We start from the raw sequence: 13,943 nt of genomic DNA on the forward strand, positions 1-13,943 counted from the left end.
ACAGAGCTGGCAGGACCACGGAAACACCTGCCGCAGCTGCAGGGCAGCTCAGCCGGGGGGCCTCTTAGGGGGTTTCCTTTGGGGCTTGTCACGCCTGAGTCTTGGTGAGGCACCATGAACCTCTGTGCATGGAGGAGCAAAGGGGTGGGAGGCAGGGACGTGAAGTCCTGCTGGAGATGGGGAGAGGCTGAGCAGAGCTGGCTGGAAGGCGGTGTGAGGGCGAGGCCCTGTGAGGAGCTGGGCTCCACGGACGGGGCGGGGGGGGGGGGGGGGCGTCCCGCGGTGCTGCTGGGAGCTGCTGACCAGGGTCGGTTACCGCAGGAGACTGAAGAAGTCCGAGCCGGGAGACTGAGGCAGAGGCTACTGTACTTTAAAAGCAGAGAACACAGCTAGCCTGTGAGGCTTCCTGGCCTCTCCGAGAAAGTGGAGGTGCAATGGGAGAGTTTTCTCTTCAGACTCTTCACTCCGTGACACTTGCTGAACACCGTGGGTAAGCACCAGGCTTGGGAACTGGACTTATTCAGATCCCCGAGAGGGAAGATGGACGCCTGGCCCGGGACGGCGGCCTCCCTGAGACCTGCACTTGCAGGTGGAAGCCTTCACAGGGAAGAGGTGAGGCGTGGTTTCCCTGAGCAGCGGCACTTCTGCCTGCCTCCCTTTACCATGGTGCAGCTCAGATGACAGTCACAGAGGGCCTCGTTGTTCATAAAAGCCTTTCCCATCGTTATCTCCTGGGCTGTTTCCTAGAAGACTGAAACCGGCAGCTGGACGCCTTTCTGTGGCTGCACGGAGGGAGCTCGGAGGCCGCGCCCGCCCGCGGCCTGTCCCGGGCTGCTCCACCCGCAGGCCCGCACGGACCTGCAGGCAATCACTTCTGTCTGTGCGGGAGCCTGTGAGCTCTGCCCTTTCTGCCAACACTATAGGTCAGACCCCTTTGGAGGTTTACCTCGGTAGCTTCTGAGTGTCGGAGAGTCCATAAAAACTCCAACATAGCCATGAAAATGGCCACGATTAAGCCACAAATAAGAACCACAAAGATTCCACCAATATTCTCCATTCCCAGTCCTGTAAGAAAGTGATAACAAAAAAAATAGTGTAAAAGAGCTGGAAGACACAAACATCCTACCAAAAACGCTGAAGTCACTTCAATGACAAAGTAAGTCTTGCAGATGCTTTTCATACATATTCCTTAAAGAGATATAACTATTTGCTTGGAAAAGTGCATCGTAGCGGGAGGAAAAGAGGGGAGGGGCCCTCGATGCCAATGGGGGGGGGGGGGGGGGAAAGCTCCCGAAAGGGCTCTGGGAGGGGGCGGGGCATTTTAAGAAAAGAGCTCCGGGAAGTTTGATTTCGCCTGTGATACCAAAATACCGGTGCATTCCAGTACTTGCATAAAAATGTAGCCCATCTTATTTATCATGTGTTTGCTTGATATAGAATAATTGTTTTAACCAAACTATAGAGAAAGATATGTTTACTAAAATACTAATTGGGAAATTAAAACCTTTTATCTTACTTTTTATCCTATCAGACCAGAGGTTCCCAAACCTACCTACCATCAGAATCACCTGGGGAATTTGTTAAAATATTGATTCCTCATTGTTCCCCAGACTTCTCAAAGCCACATCTCAGGAGATGGGGCCCAGGAATCTGATTTTAACACATCTGATAGGTAACTCTCATCCAGCCAGGCCATAAATAGTTTTCAAATTGGCGTTTTGGGAAGTTGTACTTGACTAAGTTCCTTGAAGTCAGGCATAGTTTCTGGCTGGGCCTCCTTGCCTGGCACACGGGCGTGTGGCACCACTCGGTAAAGATCTGGGGTTGTATGGCTGCTTCCTCCACAGTGCCGCCCACTGAGTGCGGCTCTGTCACTGCACGTCACAAACCCACCCAACAGCACCTCCACCAGGAAGGTGCCCGGGGCTGCTGGCACCGCCCTGCTCCAGGTGCTGCCACGTCTGCGTGTCCCGTCCGCAGTGTCGTCATGGGATGTGGAGCTACGGCCGCGCCAGGGGAAGCCAGCTTCACCCACCGCCAAGGGGTGAGCCAGGTCCAGAGCAGACCGCAGGGAGAGCTGGCGAAAGAGCCCTCAGCTGCCTAGATGCGGGGTGTCCTCTCACAGAGCCTCAGGGGGTGTCTGTTGTTTTCCTGTTTGGTTTTACAATCACCTAGTGCAGTCAGCGCCTCAGACACTGCGAGCGAGGCCTGCCCCGTATGAGGGGCCAGGTGGGCAGTGCTCTGTCTGCAGCACGTCCCGGCCCCTGGGGGAAGGAGGGCCGCTGGGTGGATGGTCAAAGCCAGGGCTTATTTAAAGCTCAGTGGTAGGGAGGCCCACAGGGCATAGGGCAGACGCCACCTTTGAGAGGAAAGGCGCCGGGGGTTTACTGGAACACTCGCACCTAACCTGGGAGCATTTGGGCAGAGGCTTTTGTCCACAGAAACATCAGGGTCCATGGGGAGGTGGGGGCACAGGGATACCCAGGATCCGGCTGGGGGCAGGCAGACGCTCCAGCGCCAGGTTTCCGGGGGTGAGGACTAGGTACGGGATGCACCTGAGCTCCATGGACAAGCTGGGTTCCCTGCTGCCCCTGGGGAGAAGGCGGCGGCGTCCCCAGGGAAGGGTTCCCACCAAGGACGCCCACCTGGTCTGGCAGCTCCCAAGGGATTGCTAGATGCTTCCTATCCGCCTCCCCTGCACGTTGGGGTGGTGCTGTCCCATATGGAAAAGACACCCGGAGCCCCTTGACGGGCCTCCACCTCCCCTCGTGTTCCTGCGGGGGGGGTGGGGGGTGGTCCTGCCGCACGGACATGCCCCCACATTGCTGCTTCGCACAACGTGAAGGATGAGCAGGAAAAGGAGGATGGAGACAGCCCAGATGCACTCCTGGGCCCTCCAACTCTGTCTACTGCACACCCCCCTCTTCCCTCCTTCTTTGGATAAACTTTTTGAAGCTGTTATTTATATCAGAACTATTTTAAAGACATTTTAAAGCCCTAAAATGCTTACATTTGGAGACCTCACCTCACATAAAAGCAAGTAGAAGAAAATGCGCCCACTTCTTACGTGAAATGCATTTTTAAAATTTTTCTTGTGAAATGACTTAATGGAACAAAAAGGTTATAATTGGCTGTGATTTCTCAGCATTCATTGTGCAAAATGAGAAAAATCTCACAAAAATTGTTTCTAAAAGTAATGAAGTTTTTATGAATACTACATTTAAAAATTAATAAAGTCAAAACAATGTCATATTTTGGAGATATTTAATTAAATATGTCTGTCTTAATTAAATTTTGCAGTTTTCTATTTGCATAATTTTCTGCAGGCCACACACATAATTTTGGCTGCTGGAGAAACTTTAGGCCCCAGGGGTCTTGTCCATGGCACTTGGAAGTGTTCTGGGGGGTCTTGTCCATGGCATTTGGAGGTGTCCTTGGGAGTCTTGTCCATGGCATTTGGAAGTGTTTTGGGGGGTCTTGTCCATGGCATTTGGAGGTGTCCTGGGGGGTCTTGTCCATGGCATTTGGAGGTGTCCTGGGGGGTCTTGTCCATGGCATTTGGAGGTGTCCTGGGGGTCTTGTCCATGGCATTTGGAGGTGTCCTGGGGGTCTTGTCCATGGCATTTGGAGGTGTCCTGGGGGGTCTTGTCCATGGCATTTGGAGGTGTCCTGGGGGTCTTGTCCATGGCATTTGGAGGTGTCCTGGGGGTCTTGTCCATGGCATTTGGAGGTGTCCTGGGGGGTCTTGTCCATGGCATTTGGAGGTGTCCTGGGGGTCTTGTCCATGGCATTTGGAGGTGTCCTGGGGGGTCTTGTCCATGGCATTTGGAGGTGTCCTGGGGGGTCTTGTCCATGGCATTTGGAGGTGTCCTGGGGGTCTTGTCCATGGCATTTGGAGGTGTCCTGGGGGTCTTGTCCATGGCATTTGGAGGTGTCCTGGGGGGTCTTGTCCATGGCATTTGGAGGTGTCCTGGGGGTCTTGTCCATGGCATTTGGAGGTGTCCTGGGGGGTCTTGTCCATGGCATTTGGAGGTGTCCTGGGGGGTCTTGTCCATGGCATTTGGAAGTGTTCTGGGGGGTCTTGTCCATGGCATTTGGAGGTGTCCTCGGGTATCTTGTCCATGGCATTTGGAGGTGTCCTGGGGGGTCTTGTCCATGGCATTTGGAGGTGTCCTGAGGGGTCTTGTCCATGGCATTTGGAGGTGTCCTGGGGGGTCTTGTCCATGGCATTTGGAAGTGTTCTGGGGGGTCTTGTCCATGGCATTTGGAGGTGTCCTCGGGTATCTTGTCCATGGCATTTGGAGGTGTCCTGGGGGGTCTTGTCCATGGCATTTGGAGGTGTCCTGAGGGGTCTTGTCCATGGCATTTGGAGGTGTCCTGGGGGGTCTTGTCCATGGCATTTGGAGGTGTCCTGAGGGGTCTTGTCCATGGCATTTGGATGTGTCCTCGGGGGGTCTTGTCCATGGCATTTGGAGGTGTCCTGGGGGGTCTTGTCCATGGCATTTGGAGGTGTCCTGGGGGGTCTTGTCCATGGCACTTGGAAGTGTTCTGGGGGGTCTTGTCCATGGCACTTGGAAGTGTTCTGGGGGGTCTTGTCCATGGCATTTAGAGGTGTCCTGGGGGGTCTTGTCCATGGCATTTGGAAGTGTTCTGGGGGGTCTTGTCCATGGCACTTGGAAGTGTTCTGGGGGGTCTTGTCCATGGCATTTGGAGGTGTCCTGAGGGGTCTTGTCCATGGCATTTGGAGGTGTCCTCGGGTATCTTGTCCATGGCATTTGGAGGTGTCCTGGGGGGTCTTGTCCATGGCATTTGGAGGTGTCCTGGGGGGTCTTGTCCATGGCATTTGGAGGTGTCCTGGGGGGTCTTGTCCATGGCATTTGGAGGTGTCCTGAGGGGTCTTGTCCATGGCATTTGGAGGTGTCCTGGGGGGTCTTGTCCATGGCATTTGGAGGTGTCCTGGGGGGTCTTGTCCATGGCATTTGGAAGTGTTCTGGGGGGTCTTGTCCATGGCATTTGGAGGTGTCCTGGGGGGTCTTGTCCATGGCATTTGGAAGTGTTCTGGGGGGTCTTGTCCATGGCATTTGGAAGTGTTCTGGGGGGTCTTGTCCATGGCATTTGGAGGTGTCCTGGGGGGTCTTGTCCATGGCATTTGGAAGTGTTCTGGGGGGTCTTGTCCATGGCATTTGGAGGTGTCCTGGGGGGTCTTGTCCATGGCATTTGGAAGTGTTCTGGGGGGTCTTGTCCATGGCATTTGGAGGTGTCCTGAGGGGTCTTGTCCATGGCATTTGGAGGTGTCCTGGGGGGTCTTGTCCATGGCATTTGGAGGTGTCCTGGGGGGTCTTGTCCATGGCATTTGGAGGTGTCCTGGGGGGTCTTGTCCATGGCATTTGGAAGTGTTCTGGGGGGTCTTGTCCATGGCATTTGGAGGTGTCCTGGGGGGTCTTGTCCATGGCATTTGGAGGTGTCCTGGGGGGTCTTGTCCATGGCATTTGGAGGTGTCCTGGGGGGTCTTGTCCATGGCATTTGGAAGTGTTCTGGGGGGTCTTGTCCATGGCATTTGGAAGTGTTCTGGGGGGTCTTGTCCATGGCATTTGGAGGTGTCCTGGGGGGTCTTGTCCATGGCATTTGGAAGTGTTCTGGGGGGTCTTGTCCATGGCATTTGGAAGTGTTCTGAGGGGTCTTGTCCATGGCATTTGGAGGTGTCCTGGGGGGTCTTGTCCATGGCATTTGGAAGTGTGCTGGGGGGCGGGTCTTGTCCATGGCATTTGGAGGTGTCCTGGGGGGTCTTGTCCATGGCATTTGGAGGTGTCCTGGGGGGTCTTGTCCATGGCATTTGGAGGTGTCCTGGGGGGTCTTGTCCATGGCATTTGGAGGTGTCCTGGGGGGTCTTGTCCATGGCATTTGGAGGTGTCCTGGGGGGTCTTGTCCATGGCATTTGGAGGTGTCCTGGGGGGTCTTGTCCATGGCATTTGGAGGTGTCCTGGGGGGTCTTGTCCATGGCATTTGGAGGTGTCCTGGGGGGTCTTGTCCATGGCATTTGGAGGTGTCCTGGATTCACGCTTGTTTTTCCTATCACTCCTCGTCCCGGACAGTGTCCCCTTGCACCATATGTTCCATGAGCTCTTCATGCCTGACGCACTGGGAAAGGCCCAAGCCTGGCCTTCGCGGCCGCCGGCAGCCCTGGGCGTTCATGCTGCCTTGCCAGCCGCTGCCCTCCACCTCCTCCGGCCTTTGCTTGCTGGGGGCGGGGTCTCCTCCTTTTCCTGCGTGTGGCCTCTTGCAGCTCCTCCACGCACCAGCTGAGACAAACCCTGCCGATTTCCCCTCAGATGCTTTTCAGCCCCTTCCCCTTCCCTCTCTGCTCCCACTGCCGGGCCAGGCCCACACCTCTGGGGCAGAGTGACTTCCTGCTGGCAGCTGTCACCTCCCAGCCCTGCTCCACACGGAGTTGCCTGGGTGGCCTTTCTGCAAAGCACAGTGGAACTATGACACACCCTCTGGTAACAGAGCTGTTGGGAACCCCCAGGGCACCCCACTGTCAATGCTACCTGTCCTTCACGCCTGTGAGCACCTCCGCCCAGACCCGTGCCCACCCCCATTCACACCCTGGCCAGGCTCCCCCCTCCTTTCGGATGGAGCTCGGGGGTCACCTCCGTCAGGCCATTCTTCCCGGTGTGGCCTGACTCGGTTAGTTACGTCACTTTAGTGTTTTACTGATTCCGCTCTGTGCACCGCTCCAAGGTTGCATAAAACAGCACATGAGTTTAATTCTGTGTTATCTGGCCTCCCCGTGAGGCTGTGCATCCCGGGAGGGGGCGCTCACCCTTGCTCAGCCTGCAACTCCGCAGCCACGGCGGTGGGAGCCCAGTGAGAGCCTGAGAAGTGGGTGTTGAAAGAATGAGCAGAAAGAAAGGGGTAACGACGTCCCAGACGCAGAAACCCGAGTTATCAAAAGCTTTGGGTCCATCCTGTGATGTGTATTCATCCCCAATTACGTTTTGTTTGAAATAATAGTCAAGCGTGGCACCCCTTGCCCAGTGCTCCCAGCCTGGTCAGAGGCATCAGCCCAGACTGTACTGAGCGGCTGGTTGTGCGGGGCAGCACTGCACGCAGGCGGGGGGGGGGGGGGGGAGGGGGGGGCGGGGCGGCAGGCGGGGGGCAGGCCGGCAGGAGGCCGGGGGGGGGGGGGGAATGGGGGGGGCGGCAGCAGGGACTGGCTCTGTGCTGGGTGATTTTGGTTAGACCAGGGAAGCGTTCTGGAGGGCCTGAGCGTTTAACAGGATGCTGCTGGGAACCGGGAGTCACTGAGACGCCCACGGGCGGGCTCTCTTCCCAGCTTCTCCTGTGTCAGGGCCGCATGTCAGTCATGGGCACCGGCTCCAGCCGGTGGTTCCTGGCTGAGTGGCCTCTCCCCCTGGGGGCAGCATTACAGACCACTCGTGCCTTTAGGGTCTGTTGGAAAGTGGAAGCGAGCATAGATGCTGGCAGAGTCAGAGCTGAGAGACAGAGGGGGGGAGGGGCGCGGGTGCTGAGAGGGTACAGCACTTCTTTTCTCACTGTCGTCCCTCATCCTCCAGAAGTCAGATGCCTCACAGCCAGCCCCTCAGGGCAGCCTCTGGTGGGCTCCTCCGGGCCTGACCACAGGACCTCACTGCCCTCCCAGAGGCGCCCCCAGGGCCATCCATCACCCCTCCCCCTCCTCAGACAGATCCACCTACACAGATGGTTCTCAAACTGGGGTTTCCTACTGGCACTCCGCCTCCAGCTCAGCTGGGGCCCAGCAGTGAGATCGTACCAAGTGACACAGAATCGAGCTCTCCCCACAAACTCCTGGCTGCTAAACACTGGCTTGGGGCCACACACAAATACAAATGACAGCTGACCAGTACCTACAAACACATCTGCTTCTAAAGCTGTGAGTCACTGCGGGGCCCGGAAGGGCGTGCCTCTGCGTAGACCTGGCTCTCCAGCCCCACCCCCGCCCGCCCTGCCCTCGGAGGGACTGGGGGGTCTTCACGCTGGGATCTGGGTGCGCACATGTCTCACCCACAAGCCTTGCAAGCCTCAGGCGGCACTGCAGACATGTGCGCCAGACGCAGGGACGTTACTCATGGCCAAGGGAGGGCAGCTGTGGCCCGGGAGGCAGAGAGACAGAGAGGCCCAGGAGCCACGAGGCAGGTGGGAGGCAGGCGGGCTGCGCAGTCTCCCAGGGGCCAGCGCGGCTCCTCTCGGACGGCGGCCAGCACACATTTTTAAGGAGCTTCCTGAGCCGAGCAGGGTCCAGGGGCTGGAGCTCGGTGCAATGCTCTCCGCTGAAAACATTTGATCAGAAGTGAATTTTTTAACCAATATGACTTTCAAGTACCTTCTATTTCAGAATCACATTCACCGACAAATACACCCATTGGCCCCACCACCACGCTTATTTGTTGTAACAGCACCTTCCCCTGGGCCACGTGTGAGCGACCTGCACGGCCTTCCCGGAGGAGGCGCTGAGGACTGACTTAGCCTGCTTGTCATTTCTCCTGGCGTTTCCTGCGGCCTCTGTGGGCGAGGCCAGCAGCCATGGAGACAGGGATGGAGAAGAGTAGGGAAAGGGAATGAAATAGAAAGGGGATGGGAAAGGCATTTGATAAGTTTTGCAATTTATCAAAACACAAATTATGGGGGAGGCACTTTACAGTTTATCCAAATCTGAGCTCAAGCACTTCATTTTAAAAAACATTTCTTACGTCATTCACTTATTAAAAACACTGTAAGGAAGGCCCGCTGTCCAAATTTTACAGTTAAAGAAATGAAAATTCAGAGCACTTAAGTTGCCCAAGTTTTTATACCTAAGATGTGAAATCTAGAAAAATCCTACTGCCTGGCTAATGTTCTTTATACAAATCAAGTTGTTCTTTATAAGTGTTTACTATGAACACAGCTACCATGCCAAACATTTAAATTCAGTCCTAACAGTTGCCTTGTGAAGTCAGCACTACCAATTCAAATATATATAATTGATTTCTAAAGAGAGAGGAAGGCAGAGGGAGAGAAACATTGATGTGAAAGCAAAACACTAAACGGCTGCCTCTTGCACGCCCCCTACTGGGATCAATCCAGCAACTGCAACTGAGACAGGAGCCCTGACCAAGAACCAAATTGGCAACCTTTGGTGCTCGGCCAACGCCCAACCAGCTGAGCCTCTGCTCTTCCTTCCATTTTCCTGACAAGGAAGCCCGGGGCCTGGAGTCAGGCCACCTGCTGGGCCCTGACCCCACCCACACGCCTCTCCCAGGAGCCGGGGTCCCTCCGGTTGCCGGGGCTGATTACAGAACTCAGCCTGGCGCCCCATGACGGAACTCATCCCTGGGACCCCCACCCGGAGCGACCGGGGGGAAGGGGCCCCAGGTGTGGCTATTGGTTCCACTGATAAAATCCCCTTCTCTTCTGGGGAACGTGCTTGAATCAATGATTCACTGACTTAGTTTCCAGACAGAGTTGGCGGCAGCCTCCACGGCTGCGACCCCCGTGAGGCCCACCCGCTGGACCACAGCGGCCTCCATTCCTGACCGCGCTTTGCATTTGATGAGGGAGAAGCTTCCTGCGAGCCCCTCTCTAAGACACTCTCTGAACTCCCACATTGGGGTTCCAGGCTGGCTCTGTCCAGAGGAACCAGAAAACCAGGATCCTCAGGCTGGGCCACCTGCGCAGACCGAGGAAAACATTCCCAGAACGCCCCTCCCGCACCCCATCACTTGCCCCCACACCTGCTAAGACGTCTCATCTCACACTTTCATTCCCAAGCTGTGCCCGTGAGCGAACTTCCTGCTCTCAGGATTGTGTGAGGAGTCACCGGCCGCCCTTCCGTCCTTGAAAGGGCCCCTGCGTTTCACAGCCGGGGGGTGGGTGGGGGGGCATTGATGTTCCTTCGGAGCTTGACGGTGAGCTTGTGTTTTTCAAGATGAAGGCATTTCGTTGTCTTGGAAGCCACTCCTGCCTTTTGAGAGACTAGCCATGGTTCTGCGAGCCGCCAGCAGCCCCCCCCCTTGAATTGGGATGCTGGCGCCTGCGAGCGGCTAGCAGAACCTCTTTCCACAGGAGCCGAGTGAGAAAACAAGAAGTGTTTTGGAGAAGAAAAGGCAGGAAAAATGAAAGAGCCTGGAAGGAAGCCGCTCCGTGTGCTGCTCCTGTCCTGCCGGAGCTGCCGGCACGCTTAGCTGCACGAAGTGGGCGCCACGGAGCGGAGCGGAGGCGGCAGGGCGCGGCCGAGGTGCGGCCAAGGCCCGCGTGGGTCCAGCAGCGCCACGTCCGCGCTGCGGGGGTCGGACCCGGCAGCTCACCCACCCGAGGGCTCTCCTCTGGGGTGGGGACTAGAGGTGGGATAGCCAGGGTCTTCCTTTAAATTTCTCGCATTTTAACAGGACAACAAGGCAGAAAGGGATTGGGTTGGGCACCACCAATGTCTGGTTCTTTCTTGTTGAAACCGAGCGCCTAAAGCCGGCCCCTCTGCTTCGGGCCCCTCACAGTCCCCTCACCTCCGTCTCTGCCTCATCTACATTTTTCCCACTCCTCTGGGCACAGGCCAAAGCTGTCTTAAATCGGGAAGGGAAGGTCACCCGGTCGGCGTCAGAAAGCGGTCTAAGGCCACTGCTCCTGGTCAGCGTGCGGCACGAGGAGGAGGATGCTCCAGGCCGGGTAGGAGGAACGGGTCTTTGGGGTCGCGCGGTCCTGCTCTCCTGGCTCAGGAGGGGTCTCCTGAGCAGCACGCTATGCCCTGAGTCTGATGGCAGATTGGACCAAGCGAGGGCCTCTCGCTCCAGCGGGGCTTCTCCTGGGTCAGAGGTCACGTGGACTGTCGTGGCCAGGACGCCTTTTGTTTGGGCTTCGGCCACGGCAGATGCGGGGCCCCTGTCTGACTCAGGCACACGCTGCGGTGGCTGGAGGGGAGCGGTGTCCTGGCTGTAATTCTGAGTCGCACCCCTCCCGACGGCTCCCCGACATCCCTGCTGATCGCTGCAGAGGCAGGCCATGGGCTGCTGGGTGGGACCTGGCATCTTCTGGGGCACCGGGCCGGGCTGGTGACTTCCACCCATTATTTTTCCCTTTTCATCGGCTCAGCTCTCTTCTCCGGCCAGAGAAGCTTGGTCTCCCAGCCGGCCGGGGAGAAGCCTCCTGGCCACGCCTCTCCATCACGCTGGGAGCCGGTCTGTGGGTCTCTCCCCAGCCCGCCTGCACCCCGCGTCAGATCAGCCTCCGAGCCCTCTGTGGAATGGGGAAGAATTTCCAAAGCCAGCCACGCTGCCCAAATGGTAACAGTTCTCTACAAATGCACCTAATTTCGCCTCCCATTCCCATTCCCACTTGATTGCCAAAAACGTAGACTTCCCGGTCATTTCCGTTCTAAACTCAGTTAAAGGCAGCGTTTCCTCTGTCCCCCTCCCCCGGCATGCTTTTCAGGCCTAGGAGATGCTGTGTAATGACATCATCACTACACGTTAGATTTCCCACATTCTTGTCTGGGGTCCAGGAAACAGACCTTCTACATGGGTCCCCTGTGCCATCTCTCATGCCTGCAGTCCGCCAAGCACGACACGTACTTCCGGGGATTGCCAAACTCCAGCAAAAATCTCTTTCCTCTTGGAATCCCCAACGAATCTAGAAGTTGTATCTGCCACTCTCCACCTCCCAGCAGGACACGGGCTCCTTCCGGGACCTGCCACGTGCAGCACCGCCTTCCTGCTCGGAAGCCCGTCCTGACCAGGGAGCCCTTGGGCATCCGGTTTGCAGAAGACCTGGCTTTCCTCTTCTCTCCTCACTCTCTCTAGCTGCACGCTCAGTCCCTGCAGGCAATTACCCTTTTGTTTCCAAAGTACTTTTCTAGCAAATCAAACTCATGACTTCTTTTTGTTAATCCTCACCCGAGGGTATTTTCCATTGATTTTTAGGGAGAGTGGAAGGGAGAGGGAGAGACAGAGAGAAACATCTATGTGAGAGAAACACATCCATGGGTTGCCTCCTGCTCGGGCCTTGACCAGGGCCCAGGCCGGGGAGGAGCCTGCAACCAAGGTCTGTGCCCTTGACTGGAATCGAATCCGGGACCCTTTGGTCCGCAGGCCGATGCTCTATCCACTGAGCCACACCGGCTAGGGCCAAACACTGTGACTGCTAAGAACATTGTTCTGCAATGACTGTGCCCTGGGCCCACGAATGCCACCCAGAGCTCAGAGCTCTACCCCACAGCACTGCTTCCATCCTGCCCCCTCTCCCCGGGAGCCCAGGATGTCTGCAGCCAATGCCCTCAAACCCGGTCTCCGGAGTGGGATTCACGTGCCAGGCCAGGGCACCAGCTAAACTCTGGGCAGTCTGTGGGCTTCTTCCTGGAATGCTGATTTATTTTAAGCTTCGGCAGGAAAAACATTTCTACATTAAATACACGTGCCTATATTATGCGGTCAGATGCAAAATTCACACGTGTTTGTAGGACAACACAGAACACTTTAAGGAAATTCTAAGCCTGGTGGGCTACCTGAGGCTATGCACGCACATCCCAGGAGTGTAACCGTTTTCCTCTGCTACTCGCCCTCTGAGGGAAGCCTGGGACACGCTGATGGCCAGTCCCAGGGCCTTTGCCAGGTCTCAGCGCCCTGCAGCTCCGACCTCCTCCTGCTTACCCAGAGCCGTGCCGAGGACAGCCCCGTGCTCCCAGCGCTCCTGAAACTGTGGCTCTAACAAATCTTCGGGGTCATGGCCAAACGTCTCCCCAAAGCATTCCTGACCTTTGCCCAGAATCAGTCACGTCTTCCTCTGGGCGTCATAACTCCCGTCATTAAAGCAGTCCCACGCGCAGCCACCAGACAGACTCGCCGTGCCTCCCTCTGTGTGCCTCCCTCTGGGCTCTAGCCCTCTGAACGCAGGGCCGTATCGTATTCCTTTCTGTCATCCCCGAGCCTAGCACAGGGCCCGCAGGCAGGGCTGCAGGCTGTTTGTTGGATGCAATGGGGACTGTGAACACTTCCAAATGCCCACACCTGGGGTCAGTGTCCCTGTTCGGGAGGAAGCAGACACAGGATGAGGGTGAAGATGGTACCGGGCTGGAGGTCCTTGAGAAGTTTGCTCATTCATTCATTCATTCATTCATTCATTTGTTGCTTATCCTTCCATCAAATATTGCTGCGGATAACATGCTGGTTACTGGGATACAAAAATAAGAACCAGGCCCTGACCTTGGGTTTCTCCTAGTCCATGAGAGACAGATGTCAACAAACACAAAATAAATGCCCCAAGCGTCGGTTTTCGAAGAGCCATGTAGCCTTACGGAGCGTGGGGTGAGTGGACAGGCACCGTGGCTTGTGGACACTGCTTAGACCTCTTGTTGTGCCTACTGCTCCTTTAGACCGAGATTTTAGAATAGAACCCGTACCCATTTCCTGTGTGCCAGGCACGGTGCTGAGCGCTGAGCACGGGTTAACTCCTCCCACTTCCTGGCGGCCTGAGATGGAAAATTATTGCCTCTCCCGTGAAGGGCCACCGGGCGCCAAGGCCTAAGCAGTGTCTAGCACAAGAGCATCTGTGGAGTGGGGTACATTTGACCCACAGCCCCTGGTCCCAAATCCTCAGACCCGCCTCAGGAAGAGAGCCGTGCTCGGTGTGTGAAGACGTGAAGAGCCTCACTCCTGGGGGGTGGGGGGGACACAGAGCCCATTGGACTCTGGGTGACATCCAAGGGGAGAGATGGTACAGCGAGGTCCCTGCGTGAAAACCCTGAGGCGCCCAGTCCCAGGTAGCCATCCCCACGTGTCTGCTTGAGAGCGTAGAAAAGCGCACGCACACACACACACACACACACACACACACACACACACACACACACAAGTGAGCGCCCAAAGCGAGGGCCTGTGGCGGGTTCGGGTCAGGGACGCAGGGGAAACCAGGGAGTGAGGTGACTCAGTAGCCACTCA

At 56.5% G+C, this 13,943-nt stretch overlaps 1 protein-coding gene across 1 annotated transcript in view; it reads right to left on the reverse strand.

The window, feature by feature from the left end:
* GRIK4 (glutamate ionotropic receptor kainate type subunit 4) overlaps positions 1-13,943 on the reverse strand; it is a gene marked incomplete at both ends in the record, with an annotated part of 129,258 nt that overhangs the window by 4,067 nt on the left and 111,248 nt on the right. Inside the window, one exon of the mRNA XM_079762939.1 lies at positions 947-1,065. Coding sequence (XP_079619065.1) covers positions 947-1,065 — 119 coding nt within the window. The remainder of the gene's footprint in view (positions 1-946; positions 1,066-13,943) is intronic.

The sequence above is a fragment of the Cnephaeus nilssonii genome (assembly GCF_951640355.1).
Source record: "Cnephaeus nilssonii genome assembly, chromosome: 22".
Taxonomy (NCBI): Eukaryota; Metazoa; Chordata; class Mammalia; order Chiroptera; family Vespertilionidae; genus Cnephaeus; species Cnephaeus nilssonii.